Source organism: Globicephala melas, chromosome 2 (assembly GCF_963455315.2).
Source record: "Globicephala melas chromosome 2, mGloMel1.2, whole genome shotgun sequence".
In the NCBI taxonomy this organism is placed as follows: domain Eukaryota; kingdom Metazoa; phylum Chordata; class Mammalia; order Artiodactyla; family Delphinidae; genus Globicephala; species Globicephala melas.
The window spans coordinates 31548283-31565823 of NC_083315.2; the positions used below are offsets into that span (position 1 = coordinate 31548283).

The 17541-nt window shown below is 41.0% G+C and overlaps 1 protein-coding gene across 1 annotated transcript in view; it reads right to left on the reverse strand.

The window, feature by feature from the left end:
- Nucleotides 1-17541, reverse strand: part of TRPM1 (transient receptor potential cation channel subfamily M member 1) — a 74797-nt gene that overhangs the window by 26396 nt on the left and 30860 nt on the right. Inside the window, exons 15-18 of the mRNA XM_060293737.1 lie at nt 16224-16516; nt 13577-13805; nt 2647-2769; nt 1972-2103 (exon numbers count right to left, since the gene is read on the reverse strand). Of these exons, the coding sequence (XP_060149720.1) occupies nt 1972-2103; nt 2647-2769; nt 13577-13805; nt 16224-16516 (777 nt within the window). The remainder of the gene's footprint in view (nt 1-1971; nt 2104-2646; nt 2770-13576; nt 13806-16223; nt 16517-17541) is intronic.

A 17541-nucleotide genomic window follows, 5' to 3' on the forward strand; every position in this document is an offset into this window, starting at 1 on the left:
CACATCTTCTAAAACAAATTTTCATTTCCAGATGCACTGAATCCTTTAGAGGAAAACTTCCACTCACATCACCAGTGCAGGCAGAGGACTTTGAGGCAGATGGGGAGGCATTTTGTACTTTAGTGCAATATGGGCGCTGACAGTCCATTCTCTAAATGAAGATGCATTTGTTGCTACTATCAGCCTCAAGGGGAAATTATAAAGTTGCACGAAATTATGATGAGTCGGGAAACTTTTAGTAGTTGACTGGTGTGCCCTCTACATTCCTGGAAATTGGAAAATGTTACTGACTCTTCCCTGACTTGCAAATTTCCTTCTTGAACCTTTCCACTGCTGGCGGATGTGGGAGGTTCGAAGGGAGGAGGCTGACAATGAGGTGTCTTCCCAGGTACACACACCTGTCTTGAGGCCCCTCAGTCAGCCCTGATATGTCTGTGATGTGCTGTGCCCACAGCAGGGTGCCTATCCTTGTGGCATGTAGAGTTGGGAGGGATATGGGAGTGAGCTATGAGGTGGAGGGAGGGTGGTCTGAAGATGACCGAGGTTGATTCACTCTGAAGCTGTACGCACCACGGGTACAGGCCCCTTCTGAAGTCTTGGGTAGGTGGGGGGAGGGTGTATACTAGCAACTATATTTGTGGTTCGCAGCCTTTTTTCTTTTTTTTTAAAAGATGCCTCCCTCCTGATTGTTTAAGTTTTACCAGGATACAGGTAGCATCCCATGTATCCACTATCTAGTCTTTGCAGGAGGATTGGAGCAAGAGTTCTCAAAGTGGGGCTGCACTGGGAACCCCTGGCAAGCTATAAAATGTGCGACCCCCTCCCCACATCCAGAGGCAGCATTTAGAGGCCCTGAGGAGACGCCCAAGGCTCATCAGCCCCCTGGCCCCGCACTCTTCATACGCATCTGTGGAGGCCAGGTATCTTCCTGGTCCTCAGCTGGTTCTGACCAGAACAGGTGGGCAGCTATGGCTTTGGTGGTATCGCCAGATGTGGCTGCCAAAAGGTTGGGTGTCCAGGCTATAGCTGACCTGGGTCCCCATGCAGCCCCCTGGGTGCCACGCCGCAGAGCTCTGGCTCTGCCTTCTGCCCTCCTCATCCATTACCCTGTCCATGGCTTTGGACCTGGCCCCTCACGTCCCATCACTGCTCGCACCCAGTCACTAATGGGACTGCAGTGCCAGGATGTGCCAGGCGTGTGCTGCTGCTTGGCATTTGGGACTTCATGAATATTGTCCCTCCCACGGACCGCAGTGGTTGCAGGAAGCACAGCATGCCTGCCACCCCTGCTGGGACGGCCTGCACCTGAGCCAGTTTCCTCCAAAGGCTTCCAAGCTGCTCCAGTCTCCTCGCCCCACTTTTCCTGCCCATCCACGTGCATAAGGCTGGACCACTCTTGTTCTGGGTGCATCACTCTGCTGGAGCCGTCCAGACAGAGGCCACTGATGGGGCCGGAGGAGAGTGTGTGGTCACGAGGTCAGTGTGGCCTGCACTTGAGAGCAGAGATGCCTTGATTTGCTCCTCTCTTCCAGGACTTCATGCTCTGGGCTCAACCCTACTCTTTGAGTAACCCCGTCAGTCTCCTGAAAAATGACATCTGTGAGCTTGCTCTCTAAATACTAGTCATCTTTGTTCATTGTTGGAATAAAACTCTACTTCCCTAAGTTTGTATTACTAAAGACATTTGAAAAATCCTTCATCTTGAGCAAATAGAATATGACTATTTTGCTTTATGAAACGGTGTATTTGGGGCTAGGATGACCACATTCCTATGTATAAATATATGACAAGATATCTATCTAGATCCAATTTTAGCTGAAGATTCTGAGTTAGTCCCACTTCTGTTTTCATAATTAATTTTAATCCATTGATTTTTTTAAAAAAACACTTTTTTTAAGCCCTTGACAATTTTCTTGATTCTGACATGTCTAAAACATGCTAAATGGTGAAGGCTAAGGGCAGGGAACTTACCGTGTAAAACCAGAACTTGACAATAGGAGCGTTGTAGAATTCACAGATCTTGGTCCCGATGGGAACACTTCTTTGCTTTTTTTGTTCATTCTCCTCGTCCCCCTTTCTCGAGCCAGTGTCTGCATTCGCATCCTGGAAACAGAGCAGAGCATGTGGCAAGCAGGCTGCCAGATGGGAAACGCCTTGGACTCCAGCACCATATTTAACAGACAGGTGCCTCAAAAATCAAGGATATAAAAGACACAGACATAGAGAATGGACTTGAGGACACGGAGAGGGGGAAGGGTAAGCTGAGATGAAGTGAGAGAGTGGCATGGGCATATATACACTACCAGATGTAAAATAGATAGCTAGTGGGAAGCTGCTGCATGGCACAGGGAGATCAGCTCGGTGCTTTGTGACCACCTAGAGGGGTGGGATGGGGGGGGTGGGAGGGACACGCAAGAGGGAGGAGATATGGGGATATATGTATATGTATAGCTGATTCACTTTGTTATACAGCAGAAACTAACACACCATTGTAAAGCAATTATACTCCAATAAAGATGTTAAAAAAAAATCAAGGATTATAAATGTCCCCAATTCTTGCAGTTTCTAAATTCACGGCGAGAGAAATCACAACTATTTTGAAAATGAGAGTTGATGGATACTTTTAGAATCAAGGGTATCACTGACCATATTCTCCTCCTCTTTTTCTTTGCCGTCTTCATTTTCCTTGGATGTTTGATATGAGAAGTCATCACAGGTGCGAAATTCCAAAAACAAGATGGTCGGGGGGAGAAGAATCCCCATGATAACCTAGGTATGAAGAGAAAAGTGGATTTTTAAGCTATGGTAATTCTTAAAAATTTTCCCACTATAGGCAAAAAATTTTTAATTATGATCTTCAGCATTAATCAGTAATCTAGCAGCCCTGGAACAGGTCTATCTCTGCTCTGACGGTCTGTGGCTTATTCTGTTTGCTATGTTGATAGAATTGCAGACACTGAGAAATTTAAGATCATCCACCAGATTTTTCTAGATGAACAGCAAGCAGTATTGTGTGGAATCCTGACTTAAAAAGCGAAGATCTAGCAATAGCGTTTCAAAGCAGGCAATTTTTTAAAGTAAAATATAGTAAGTAAAAATAAATAAATAAATGAAATGATACCTCTAGTGAAGTAGACCAAAAATATTTTATATAGGAATAACTTAGATGTAAATGTGAATATATGGACCAAGAGTTGGAAGACAAACGTGACTCATGAATGTAGGACTTACTTGGGCTCTGCCTAGACAGCAAAAGGATGGCCTAGCTCATAGATGGAAACCCTTGACATTTTTGTCAGTGCCATGCAGTGTGTCTCCAATACGGAACTCTGTCCCCAGTGTTCAATGCTAATTTTTTAAAGTTTTCCCTCAGCAATCCATTATTAAGAATAACACAAAAGGGGGACTTCCCTGGCGGTCCAGTGGTTAAGACTTCGCCTTCCAATGCAGGGGGTGTGGGTTTGATCTCTGGTTGGGGAGCTAAGATCCCACATGCCTCACGGCCAAGAAACCAAAACATAAAAGAGAAGCATTATTGTAACAAATTCAATAAAGACTTTAAAAATGATCCACATCAAAAAAAAAATCTCAAAAAAAAAGAGTAACACAAAAGGGTTATTTCTACCATATACTAAAAATTATATTATAAAGCACCAATAATTAAAACAAAGTGGTACAGGTGCACGAAGAGACCAAACAATAGAGCAGAATGGAAGGTCCAGAAAAAGATTCAACTACACATAGGCAATTAATTTGTGATACAAACACCACCTCCAATGGGAGGAGTAGAGATGACTATTTAATAAACTGTATTGAGAAACTGGGTGATCATCTAGAAAATAATTAGGTTGGATTCATATCTCACACATACACCAGAATAAATTGCATCTAGCTCAAATATTTTGTGAAAGAAAAGAAAGGGAGGGGGCACAGACAGAAGATAAAACAACTAACAATCACCACATGAAAATTCTTTCATAAATGGAGAGTAGGAGAAGGCCTTTCTAATTAGGCTCCCAAATCAAGAAGCAATCAAAATAAAGATCAATATCTTTGATACTGAAAAAAAATCACAAACTTCTGCACAATGAAAACATGCCTTAACCAAAGTAAAAAATAACTTCTGGGAAAACATATTTGCAGCTCATGTGACAGGCAAAGGGCTAATCTTTCTAATTAGAAAGGATCTTCTAGAAGTCAAGAAGAAAAATTCTAACAACCCAGCAGAAAAATGGGCAAAGGCAGTGAACTTAGGGACATTTGTACTGAGAGGAAAATGTGCTTGTCCTCACTCATAATAAGACATTCAAAGAAACTACACAGAGATCTCATTTTTTACCATTAGATTGGAATGTTTGCTCACACACTGTATTGGTGGAATTGTGGGAAAACAAGACATTCCCTACACTATAGGTGGACACCTCCACAGAGGGACAGCTATCAAGATTGCAAGTGCATATCCCCACGGGGCCACCAATTCCCCTTCTGGACATTTATACAGCAGATAAGTGAGATACAGTATGTGTCCAAGAGCACTCATGGTGGCAGTGAGTGTAGCACCCCCAGGCAGGAGTGACCTCCATGGCCTCACTGGGGACTGGTCATAAACTGTGGCCATCGACCATGAAGGAGAAATGGGGAAGCGGATAAGAATGAAGGAATATTCTGTGTCCCAGAGGAAGTGAAAAAGGAAGGTACAAAACAATAACGATGCCAACCCTTGTGAAAAGGAGAAAAAAAAAAAGAATATTTACTTCATCATGAAAAAAAGGAAAAAAAGAATATTTATTCATAGTAGTTTTATATATGGAAATATACATAAAAAACAAATATCAGTGGTTGCCAATGGGTAGAACAAGCCATATGGGGGACAGGAGTTGGGAAGGAGACTTGTCACTTATACTTTAAAATAGTTTTAATTTTTTAATATGTGCATGTCTTTATGACCTAGTCAAAGAATTAAATTAAAAAAAGAACAAACCATCCCTGCTTTAAAATAATTATATATTTATGTTGTGAATTAAAAATGCTTGGAAGGGGGCTTCCCTGGTGGCGCAGTGGTTGAGAGTCCGCCTGCTGATGTAGGGGACACGGGTTCGTGTCCCGGTCTGGGAAGATCCCACATGCCGCAGAGTGGCTGGGCCCGTGAGCCATGGCCGCTGAGCCTGCGCGTCCAGAGCCTGTGCTCCGCAACGGGAGAGGCCACAACAGTGAGAGGCCCGCGTACCGCAAAAAAAAAAAAAAAAAAAAAAATGCTTGGGAGGAAGTCTGATGTTTACAAATATTTATACCTTTGGGTAGACATTATATCTAAAAGTAGCATTAGGTAAAGAAGGAAATGATAGAAAAATACCCACTGGATTTCAAAGACTTAGTACAAAAAAAAGCATATAGACTATCTCATTAGTGATTTTTTTCCTTTCAAAAACATGTTGAAATGATAATATTTTGTATATACTGGTTTAAATAAATATATTATTAAAATTAATTTCAACTGCTTCCTTTTTACTTTTTACAATGTACTTAAAAAACTTTTTGTAACTATTAAAAATTTTACTTTCTTAACTAGAAAATTTAAAGTGACATATGTGGCTTGCATTTTATTTCTGTTGGACAGCACTGCTATAGATTCTATAGTTTCATCTTGCTCTTTAAAATTCTGGCATGTTTAAAAATTGCTTTTTAAAATATATGTTTCCTGGTTGTTTATGGGTTGAAGAGATAGAACATTTGGACCTGTAGACTTCATCACGGAGTGGATTTGGGGATGCTCCTCTGCCCTTGTTTTCTCCTGCCACTTGGCAGCTGGATGAAGAGGCTGGACCAGACCCAGGCTGTTTTGTAAATTTTATTGAAGTAGGGTTGATTTACAATGTCGTGTTTAATGTCTGCTGCACAGCAAAGTGACTCAGTTATATATATTCTTTTTCATATTCTTTTCCATTATGGTTTATCACAGGATATTGAATATAATTCCCTGTGCTATACAGTAGGGTCTTGTTGTTTATCCATCCTATATATACTAGTTTGCATCTGCTAATCCCAAACTCCCAATCCTTCCCTCCCCCACCCCTCCTTCCCCCTTGGCAACCACAAGTCTGTCCTCTATGTCTGTGAGTCTGTTTCTGCTTTGTAGATATGTTCAGTATGAAGGTTACTAAAAATAGAGTTGCCATATGATGTAGCAATCCCACTCCTGGGCATATATCCAGACAAAACAATAATTCAAAAAGATGCATGCATCCCAATGTTCATAGAAGCACTATTTACAATAGCCAAGACATGAAAACAACCTAAATGTCCATCGACAGATGACTAGATGAAGAAGACGTGGTACATATATACAATGGACTACTACTCAGCCATAAAAAAGAATGAAATAGTGCCATTTGCAGCAACCTGGATGGACCTAGAGATTATCATACTAAGCAAAGTAAGTCAGACAGAGACAAATACAATATATCACTTACACGTGGAATCTAAAATACGACACAAATGAACATATCTATGAAACAAAAACAGACTCAGGTTTGAGCCCTATGGCAAGACTGTAGATGGCATGTTCTTTCATTAAAAAGTATACCGTTTATCTTGGGCTTCCCTGGTGGCGCAGTGGTTGAGAGTCCGCCTGCCGATGCAGGGGACGTGGGTTTGTGCCCCGGTCCAGGAAGATCCCACATGCCGCGGAGCGGCTGGGCCCGTGAGCCGTGGCCACTGAGCCTGCGCATCCCGAGCCTGGGCTCCGCAACGGGAGAGGCCACAACAGTGAGAGGCCCACATACCGCAAAAAAAAAAAAAAAAAAAGTATACCATTTCTCTTTTGGTGATGTTAGCAGCAGTTGATGTCAATTCATCAACTCACTGGGGTTGAAAATTGGTGCTGTTCTAATGCTATCATTTGGTTTCCATTTCTTGGCTGGAATAATTTTACAAAGAGATGTTTCCCTCATCTACTCAGTGGTTACCCAGTGGTTCAGTTCATATAGAAAATGCAGGATAAATGCTTGATTCTTTCCCCTTTATGTACCTGTTTTCAAGATAATGAATTGATTTCCTATCAGCTACTGAAGGTAACTAATTTTTCTTTTTTTAACTATTTCGTATTCCCACCAGCAGTATAGAAGAGTTATAGTTCTTCCACATGCTTGCCAACACTTGGTATGGTCAGGCTTTTAATTTTAGCTTTTCTAGTGGGTGTGTAGTGCTATCTCATTGTGGGTTATTTTTATTATAAAGTATTCAATTTAGTTAAACTAAAAAAATAAAAACCAGTTCACCCATTTCTCCCACTCCATCCTCACCCCTGCTTCTGTCAACAACCAATCTGTTCTCTGTGTCTATGAACTTGCTCTTTGGTTTTTTTAGTTTTCACATGCAAAAGAGATCATAATGTATTTGTCTTTCTCTGTCTGACTTATTTCACTTAGCACAATGCCCTTGAGGTCCATCCACCTCGCAAATGGCAAGATTTCGTTCTTTTTTATGGCTGAATAATATTCCATTTTATATATGTATATATATATATAAAAGTATAAAATATACACTGTGTATATATAATAATATTCCATTGTGTGTATATATATCATTGCATACATATATATGTACATATATATCACAATTTTTTATCCATTCATCCATCAATGCACACTTAAGTTGTTTCCATGTCTTGGTCATTGTAAATAATGCTGCAATGAACCTAGGGTGCAGATATCTTTTCAAGTTAGTGTTGTTTTCTTTGGATAAATACTCAGTTGTGGAATTGTTGGGTCATATGGTAGTTCTATTTTTAATTTTTTGAGGAACTTTCATACTGTTTTCCATAGTGGCTGAACACCCACCAACATTCCCACCAACAATGCACCAGCGTTTCCTTTTCTCCACATCCTTGCCAAAACTTCTTATTTCTTGCCTTTTTGATGATGGCCATTCTGACAGGTGTGAGGTGATATCTCATTGTGGTTTTGATTTGTATTTCCCTGATGATTTGTGATGTTGAGTATATTTTCATGTGCTTGTTGGCCACCTGTATGTCTTCTTTGGAAAAACGTCTATTCAGATCTTCTGCCCATTATTTAATTGGATTGTTGGTTTGTTTTGTTTTTTGCTTTTAAATTGTATGAGTTCTTTATATATCTTGGATATTAGCCCCTTATCAGACATACAATTGCAACTATTTTCTCTCATTCAGTACGTTGTCTTTTCACTTTGTTGATGATTTCGTTTGCTGTGCAGAAGCTTTTTAGTCTGATGTAGTCCCACTTGTTTATTTTTGCTTTTGTTGCCTTTGCTTTTGGTGTCAGATTAAAAAAAATCATCACCGTGTCAAGGGCTTATGTTTTCTTCAAGGAGTTTTATGGTTTTAGGTCTTATGTTCAAGTATTTAATCCATTTTGTGTTAATTTGGGGGTATGGTATAAAATAGTGGTTCAGTTTCATTGCACGTGGCTGTCCAATTTTCCCAACATGATTTATTGAAGAGACTATCCTTTCCCTATTGTATATTCTTGGCTTCTTTGTCATAAATTTATTGACCATATATGCATGGGTTTATTTCTGGGCTCTCTATTCTGTTCCACTGATCTATGTTCCTGTTTCCATTGTTTTAATTACAATAGCTTTGTAATAAGGTTTGAAATCAGGAAGCATGAAGCCTCCAGCTTTGTTCTTCTTTCTCAAAACTGCTTTGGCTATTGGGAAACTTTTTGGATCCACCTGAAGTTTAGGATTGCTTGTTCTATTTCTGTGAAAAATGCTATTGGAATTTTAATAGGGATTGCATTAAATCTGTATATTGCTTTGGGTAGCATGGACTTTTTAACAATATTAATTCTTCTAATCCTTGAGCATGGAATATCTTTCCATTTATTTGTGTCTTCTTCAATTACTTTCATGAATATCTCATAGTTTTCAATATACAGGTTTTCACCTTCTTGGTTAAATTTATTCCTAGGTGTTTTATTCTTTTTGATACAACTGTATATGGAATGACTGTTTTCTTAATTTTTCTTCCTGATAGTTCTTTATTAGTGTATATGTTTACTTAAAAATATTGTTATGAACTCATGGATTTAAAGATATTTGCTATTCATTACTATTAGTAATAGTATTGAAGGTCAAACTGTCCTGTTCGTTTGGCCAGTGGAAGCCTCTTCATGTTTGCTCCTGGCTCCCCCTGATCTGACCCTAGGGGTCCTTGATAGCTTCTTTAACAACTGGTGTGTCAACTATTCTGGGCTCATCTTGTACATATCCTGCTACAGACCTGGAATCAACCATATCTCCAAGAAGTTCTGGCTTCAGTGAATGGGAAATGATATTTCAAGGCCACAGTCTGGGCACTAGGACTGTTCATGCTTTTGGGTAGGTCTTTGTTTCTAGGCTTTTCATTGGCCAGAGCTGGAATGAATTCATATTGATGCTTCCAATTAAGTACTATAGGCTTTTTTGCTTATCCTCTTCCAGATTACATCTGTGTTTCCTTTTCTTCCACACCAAGTCCTAGTTCTCAAGGACAGAGGGGGGTGACAGAATTAAAATATCTCACTGTTAATCAGTTGCTTTAACTTAATAGTTTCAGAATAATGATGTTAATACTACCACTATTAATTATGATTACTGAAAAGTTACACTTTTTTTTGTACAGGTGCTCCCCATTCTCCTCTCATTTTAATTTTTTAATTTGATTTTATTTTTTTAAAAGATGTAATTTTATTTATTTTTGGCTGTGTTGGGTCTTCGTTGCTGCGCACGGGCTTTCTCTAGTTGCAGCGAGCAGGGGCTGCTCTTCGTTGAGATGTGTGGGCTTCTCCTTGCTGTGGCTTATCTTGTTGCGGAGCACAGGCTCTAGGCGCGCAGGCTCAGTAGTTGTGGCTGGAGGGCTCTAGAGCGCAGGTTCAGTAGTTGTGGTGCACGGGCTTAGTTGCTCCATGGCATGTGGGATCTTCCCAGACCAGGGCTCGAACCCATGTCTGCTGCATTGGCAGGCGAATTCTTATCCACTGCGCCACCAGGGAAGTCCCTCCTCTCATTTTTAAATGGTTCTATTATATCTATATTATCAGAACATATAGCTGTTATATACTATTTTCTCTCCCACTTAACTGTCACTTAGTTTTAACACTACAAGTAAATATGTATCTGATGCTATCAGCCCTGTTGCTGATGCCTCTCTGGTTATTTTGGTTGTTGGAGATTCTTTCTCTAATAGATTCTTCAGAAAGTGCTCATAGGAACAATATTTCCCTGAGTTCTTGCCTGTTGGCAACATGTCATGTGTACCCTTTATATTTGACCATCACTTTTGCTAGATATAAAATCTTTGCCTCAATTTTCTTTCTGGGAGTATTTTTATATGATACATACTATTTTTTTTTCTGACATAAATGGTTGCTATTGAAAGTCTGATGATAATTGAATTTTTTTCCCTTAGAAGTCACTTGATTTTTTTTTTTTTTTTTTTTTGCCTAGAAGCTCAAAGAACTCTTTTTTTCATTAAAATCCAATAACTTTATTAAAGTGTGTCTTGATGTTGGTTATTCTGGGTTGATGTACTCAGGTTCTCAGTGTGTTTTTTTAAATATATAGTTTCATATAATTTGTCTTCAAGAGAAATTTTTGAATTCTAGTTTGAGACACTTGCTTCTATTTCTAGTTTTAGCTGTTATGGATACTTTCATATTTTTAGCAACATAGGCAATATCTTATGTTGCTATTTCTTTGTTAATTTAAGTACTATCTTAGTCATCTAAATATCTATAGACATCCTATTATTTTAGATGAGACTTTATCTTAATTTATCTCCTTCCCCTCTGCTCCCGTTTTTAACAACCACATCGGTATTTTCAGTTCCTATGAAGTTACCTTTGTAACTTTACACAATAAACTGGAATCTTCACCTCTTGTTTCAACAACTCTTGACAGTTCTGATTCCCCACTTTACAACATGGGGATATTATGCTGTTTACCCCTCTCTCTTCTCCTTCCCACCAGCCAACTTTTCTTAGCTGTACCTTTACTTTCGTAGTTTCATACTTGATAACCTTTGTATTGTATTTAGGATTTATATTTAGGTCTTCAATACTCTGTCTATTGGATTATTCTAAAAAACTGAAGATCAATAAAAAGCATTTACATTTTTATTACCGTATAAAATACTGTCTATTGTACAGTCACATGGTGTGCTGTGATTGCAATTTTAATGTAGAATTCTGGTGCTACTAGAGAAACCTGATCATGGTATCAAAGGTCAAATGGTCTTTTTTACCTTCTATCACTCAAAAATCGTACCAAATTTTAATTTAAATCATAACCGAGCCTTAACTTTTGTGTGCAGTTTTTTTTGTTTTCCCTGGTATTTGATTCTACTTCTATTTTCTCATTAATGATTATGAACTCTTTTTGTTTCCCTAACCCATACCCCTGATCCTTTATAGCATCTTAGTCACTGCATCTATTTGTTGGAATCATTTCTATTCTTCTGTGTACTTTCTTCTTGCATATCACTGACTCTTTGCACTCATTTCATCCAACTGCTTTCTCATATGGGGATTTTTAAAAACTGGGGCTTGTTTCTTGCATTCCACATCACCTGTGTTCTTGCAATTTTGAACGCTTCTTTCAATGGAATGCCTGCTGAAGTACTTTTTCTGAAGGAGTAAGTAGAAAGTATATAACTTGAATCTTTGTCTATCTTAAATAGATATCCTATCCTCATGTCTAAAATAGCTGGACTGGGTAAAAAAAAAAAAAAAAAAAAAAAAATCCAGGTTCCAAATCCTCTCAGAACTATGAAGGCCTTGTTTCAGTGCCTTCTAGGTTTCAGTATTATTAACGGAAAGTCTGATGCCAACCTGATGTTCATCGCTTTGTAGGAAACCTGCTCTTTTTAAAAAAAAAATCTTCAGGATCTTCTCATTATTCTTGATATTCTAAAAACTATTTATTAATATCCAAACTTATGTATAATATCAGCTTAGTGCATTGTATATAATTGGGCAATTAGGCATGACATTTATATTTTTTTTTAAAGAAAGAAATGGAAATTTTTATTCAAGTCAAATTTGAGGATTATAAAACCCAGGAAAAGCATCTCAGAAAGCTCTGAGAACTGTTTCCAACATTTTTTTTTTTTTCGCGGTACGCGGGCCTCTCACTGTTGTGGCCTCTCCCGTTGCGGAGCACAGGCTCCGGACACGCAGGCTCAGCGGCCATGGCTCACGGGCCTAGCCGCTCTGCGGCATGTGGGATCTTCCCGGACTGGGGCACGAACCCGTGTCCCCTGCATCGGCAGGCAGACTCTCAACCACTGTGCCACCAGGGAAGCCCCAGTTTCCAACATATTTTTAAGAAATGAAGTGCCTTCTGTATGTCAGAACCCTGATGCCCAGGATAACATATATGGTCTTTTCTTTATCCTCATAGCAATCCCATGAGCTCAGTATAATATTGCCATCACAGAGTAGGTTATCTGAAGGTTAGAATCTCTCCTTAAGATAACCTAGTCATTAACGGTAGTAAACAGCAGAGATGGGATTTGGTCTCAGTACAATTTTCTATCCCCTAAATCCTTTTCAGACACTTTCATAGCTTCATATTCTCTCATAAACCCCATAGAATGAAAACATTGCCAATTAAAATGATATCAGACAGCAACCTAAGTGTCCGTTGACAGATGAACGGATAGAGAAGATGTGGTGTATATACACAATGGAATATTATTCAGCCATAAAAAGGGATGAAATAATGCCATTTACAGCAACATGGATGGATCTAGAGATTGTCATACTAAGTGAAGTAAGTCAGAGAGAGACAAATATCATATGATATCGCTTATATGTGGAATCTAAAGAAAGGATACAAATGAACTTATTTACAAAACAGAAATAGACTTACAGACATAGAAAACAAACTTGTGGCCACCAAAGGGGAAGAGGGGGAGGGATAAATTAAGAGTTTGGGATTAACAGGCACAAACTACTATATATAAAATAGATAACCAACAAGGACCTCCTGTATAGCACAGGGAACTCTGCTCAATACCTTGTGATAACGTATAATGGAAGAGAATGTAAAAAAAAGAATATATATATATATATATATATCTGAATGACTTTGCTGTACACCTGAAACTAACACAACCTTGTAAATCAACTATATTTCAGTAAAAGTTTTTAAAAAGTAAAACAAAACGATATCAGACAATTTCAGAGTTATAAGGGCATCTATAGAAATAGAGCTCCGGTGTCCACTATAGTGGCGGGTGGCTGGTCCAGGGATGCATGGCTAGTTAGGGTGGACTCCAAGCCTGTAAGCCACTCATGCTGCAGGTCAGGCTCTGGCGTTAGACCACGTGGATTCAGGAGCCAGACCCATGCCTTGCAGCTCAGATCCTATCCCTTAATCTTGAAGCTTCCAGTTCTCCTGTAAGACAAGGATTGCCATGGCATCTCCTTCCTGGGGCTGTTCAGAGTCATGGATGTATAAACCACAGCAAGCGCTTAGCTCAGCCAGGCAGGGAGTCAGAGCTCACGGGTGGCACTTGTCACTATACCGTGCTTACCGACCACGTCACGCATACCTTCAGGCCAGGGTTCTTCCTCATCCGCAGCCTTCCCATCCACATGTCAGTCAGCAGCATCTGGCTGCAGGTGTGGGCGATGAAGTCCCGATGTTTGGCTGCGACAGCCAGTTTGAGGCAGGTCGAGTTGCTCCAGTTTTTCAGCTCGTAGGTCAGCAGTTTCATGGCGATCTGCTCGTCATGCTTGTAGGACTGGTCCAAGAGCTCCACAGCAAGCTGGCCAAAGTCTCTGCAGAGACAGAAATGGGAGCAGGGTGGTCACGTGCTCTTCACTCGAGAGCTGTGTCCGCGGGGATGTCGTGGAGCCACAGGACACAGAGTCTGTGACTCCCTGTCCTCTGGGAGCTCCAGGGGATGTCCCCAGGGGGGACGGCCAGGGGCCAGGGGCTGTGCTTAGCCATGTCAGGGGCTGACTGCTCTTGCTGTAGATGGAGCTTTAGGTGGAGCCCAAGTCTGCCCCTCAGGCCCCAGGGACAGAGCAAAGACAAAGCCCCTTCCCTCAGGCATTCACGGAACAGGGATGCAGATGGAAAAGATGGCAAATGAGAGTTTGAAAACAGCGCTTGTGGGACCGGAAGTCAGAACAGTGGCCATCCTTGGTGCAGGGGAGAGGTGGACATTGAAAAGGCCTCCAGGAGGGCTGGTGGCACAGGTAGGGTGCTGTTTCTTGAGGGTGCTGGTCAAAGTTGTGTGTTGGGTTTGTGAACAGTCACCAAGCTGCATGTTTTGCACACGTGCCTTCTCCTGTATGAGTGTAATACTTCAGTGACACATGGATTACAAGAGCGCTCTCAGTGCTGTGAAGGAGACAAGGTCTAGTTGCCATGGGGACCCAGAGCGGAGAGGACCAATTGCTGGAGGTGGGGGAGGGGGAGTGATGGGAACCAAGTGGCGGATGGAGAAGGGGACACAGGTGATTTGTGAACATAAGATGTATTCCCTTTCCACATGACCCTGATGCGAGGATTTAATGATAGTCATGAACACTTCTTGTTCCTTCAACTTTTTGTGTGGCATCGATGTGATTAAGGTACAGTCCTATAGGGATCACCTTTCTTTGCTTTTGTTTCTCCATTTTATAGAAGATTTGATGCCAGTTCTGAGTGGAAGGATGAAAAAGGGAGGCATTATTTGTGGGGGATGGAGACGCAGACTCTGCAGTATCTTCTGGCCTCAGGCCCCACGGGCTGCAGGGGGTCACCACGAGGGTCCTCTAGGAAGCAGAGGGACAGGGCTTGCCAACAGATGGAGGCAGGGGAACACCTCCCTATTTGTAAGAGTCTTGAACACCTGATGTTTAGAAGTCAGCTAGTGATTTTAGAAATCCAGTCCGAAAGATAAGCAGGGTGCTTCACAAAACAAAGATATTACATGTTGGCAGAGGGGCCTGTGTACAATTCAAGTTCACACGTCTGTAAAGTTGCACGGGGACTTCCGGTTTCTGGTTCCACACGTAAGGGACTTGGAAGTTGCCACTCTGTCCTAATAAAAAGTACAAAAGTTCAACAAACTCAAAATCCACGACTTTTCTAGATTCATCAGAGAATTGAGGTCACAGGGCAAATTGCTGTCCACCAAACTGGAAAGACAGAAGGCAGATACTGAGAATCACAACTTAATGGAGCACAAACCCGGGGAACCAGCGCCAGGTTGGAAAACCTGAACTGTAATTGATGAATTTCTGGAGGCCCCGTGAGGACAAGTCTGCAAGTTAATAGCTCCGGGTGGCCCAGGCTTAGAGAAGTGTCCACATTTTTGTGAGTTTTACCTCCAGGAGCCCCACCAAGTTCTCACAGAGAAGATGGGGGAAGAATCCTCTCATGCTGCCATCTGGGAGAGGGGAAAGGGTCCATTCTGAACTATGCCCAGAGCACTCTATTCTTCATAACAAGGCCTGCCCTCGGGGGAAACTGGCTAACCAGAGCTTAACCTATTGGTGTTTTATCAGAGCCTAACTGAACTAGAGGGAGGGAAATACCCAACTCCAGCCCCCTGTAGCCGTCCTAAGGGGGGGACATCCAGAGGTACTTGTGAAGGTCAAGTCCAAGGGCACAGGTTCACTAAGGTTGTTTCCTTATGAAAATTGGTCTCATTGTCTTTGCACTAAAATTGTGTTTCCCAGAAACAGAATCATGGACATAGAGAACAGACCGGTGGTTGCCAAGGGGGAGGGAAGTTGGGGTAAGATTTCATATATAGAATGGATAAACAAGGTCCTACTGCATAGCACAGAAAACTATATTCAATATCCTGTGATAAACCATAATGGAAAAGAATATTTAAAAATGTGTATATATATATGTATATATATGTATATATAAGTATATGTATAACTGAGTCACTTTGCTGTACAGCAGACATTACCACAACATTGTAAATCAACTATATTTCAACAAAAAACATATATTGATTAAAATTGGGTTTCCATAGTTTGCACCAGAAGGCAGTCAACAAAAACAATGAGAGTCCAGAAACGCCTCAGAGAGACAGAAGGAAAAATGCTGACACAATGGACAAAGCACTTGATGAACAAGCTTTAAAGGTAATTGTACTTAAGTGAGAGATACATTTGCCACCCTTCCCAGCAAAGGGACAGTGCTCAGGACCATAGTGTCTCCTGGTCCTTAAATTCCCTCTGGACACTCACTTTGAGTTGTTGTCCAGGTCCTGGGAGATGTCGTCCACCAGCTCGCTCTCGGAGGACTCGTGGGCCATCGACTTGTAGAGCTTGCAGGCCACCAGGGCCTTCGCCATGCTCTCCTCCCCCCGCTGCCAGAGGAAGACCGCCATTTTTTGGCGCTTCATCAGCACGGCCCACACCATCAGCTCATGGAAGGGGTACTGGAATCGACTCACGGCGGGGTCGTCCACATCGATGTCCAACTCCTCCTCCTTTTTCTTCTTCTTCTTTTTCTTCCCTTTGGCTGGAGGCTCATCATCCTGAGGGGAGAGAAGCACCTTTGCCATGGTTCTGCCATAAACGTGCAACAAAGGGTTTCAAGACAACTGGAAAAAGGGAAACCTCTCCCTCCAAGGGAATAAAGAGAATTCTAAGTACATCTGCGGTTTCCAACCAGTGTACTAATTCTTTTGAAAAGATGCACATGTTTATTATGAGAAGTAAACCATCGAAGACCAAATGAGCTGAAAAGGCATACTACTGTTTGAAGACTTTATACGCCTGGGTTGGCAGGGTTTTTTTCCCCAGAAGCCTCTAAAAATTGAAGAGATGCTGCAAAACTAAAACAAAGAAAACACTTCAATCCAAGTCACCCCATGGGAGAGATAAAGCCTGTAGCTTATTTCCTCAGGGGAGTCTTCAAGTACCAACACTCGTTTGCCAGATACCGCTGAACCGGAGATTAATAGGAAAAATGTAAAAGGGGATGGAGAAAAATGTCTTGTTTCCCTACTAATGGTTTAAGGAAGCAAGCGTTCCATTTTTTAAAATTATAATTTATTTATTTATTTATTTTTGTCTGTGTTGGGTCTTTGTTGCTGCACGCTTTCTCTAGTTGCCGTGAGCGGGGTCTACTCTTTGTTGCGGTGAGCAGGCTTTTCATTGCGGTGGCTTCTCTTGCTGCGGAGCAGGGGCTCTAGGCCCGCAGGCTTCAGTAGTTGTGGTGCCCGGGCTTAGTTGTTCCACGGCATGTGGGATCTTCCTGGCCCAGGGCTCGAACACGTGTCCCCTGCGTTGGCAGGCAGATTCTTCTTATTTTTTTTAATATATAAAGTAATAGCTTTATTTTGAAATTTATTATGTTTCAGACATTTCTCTAGTCATTTTAGATTTATTTCAATAAACATTTTCCTATATTTTGTAAACCGCATTTTAAAATCAGAAATAATTTTGCAGATCTCCATATACAATGATACCAAACAGAAAACAAAAAAATCAAGTTTTATTAGCAATTCTAAGTAAGAGCTGGCACAGTTAACACAAGCATTAGAAGGTAAACATCTCT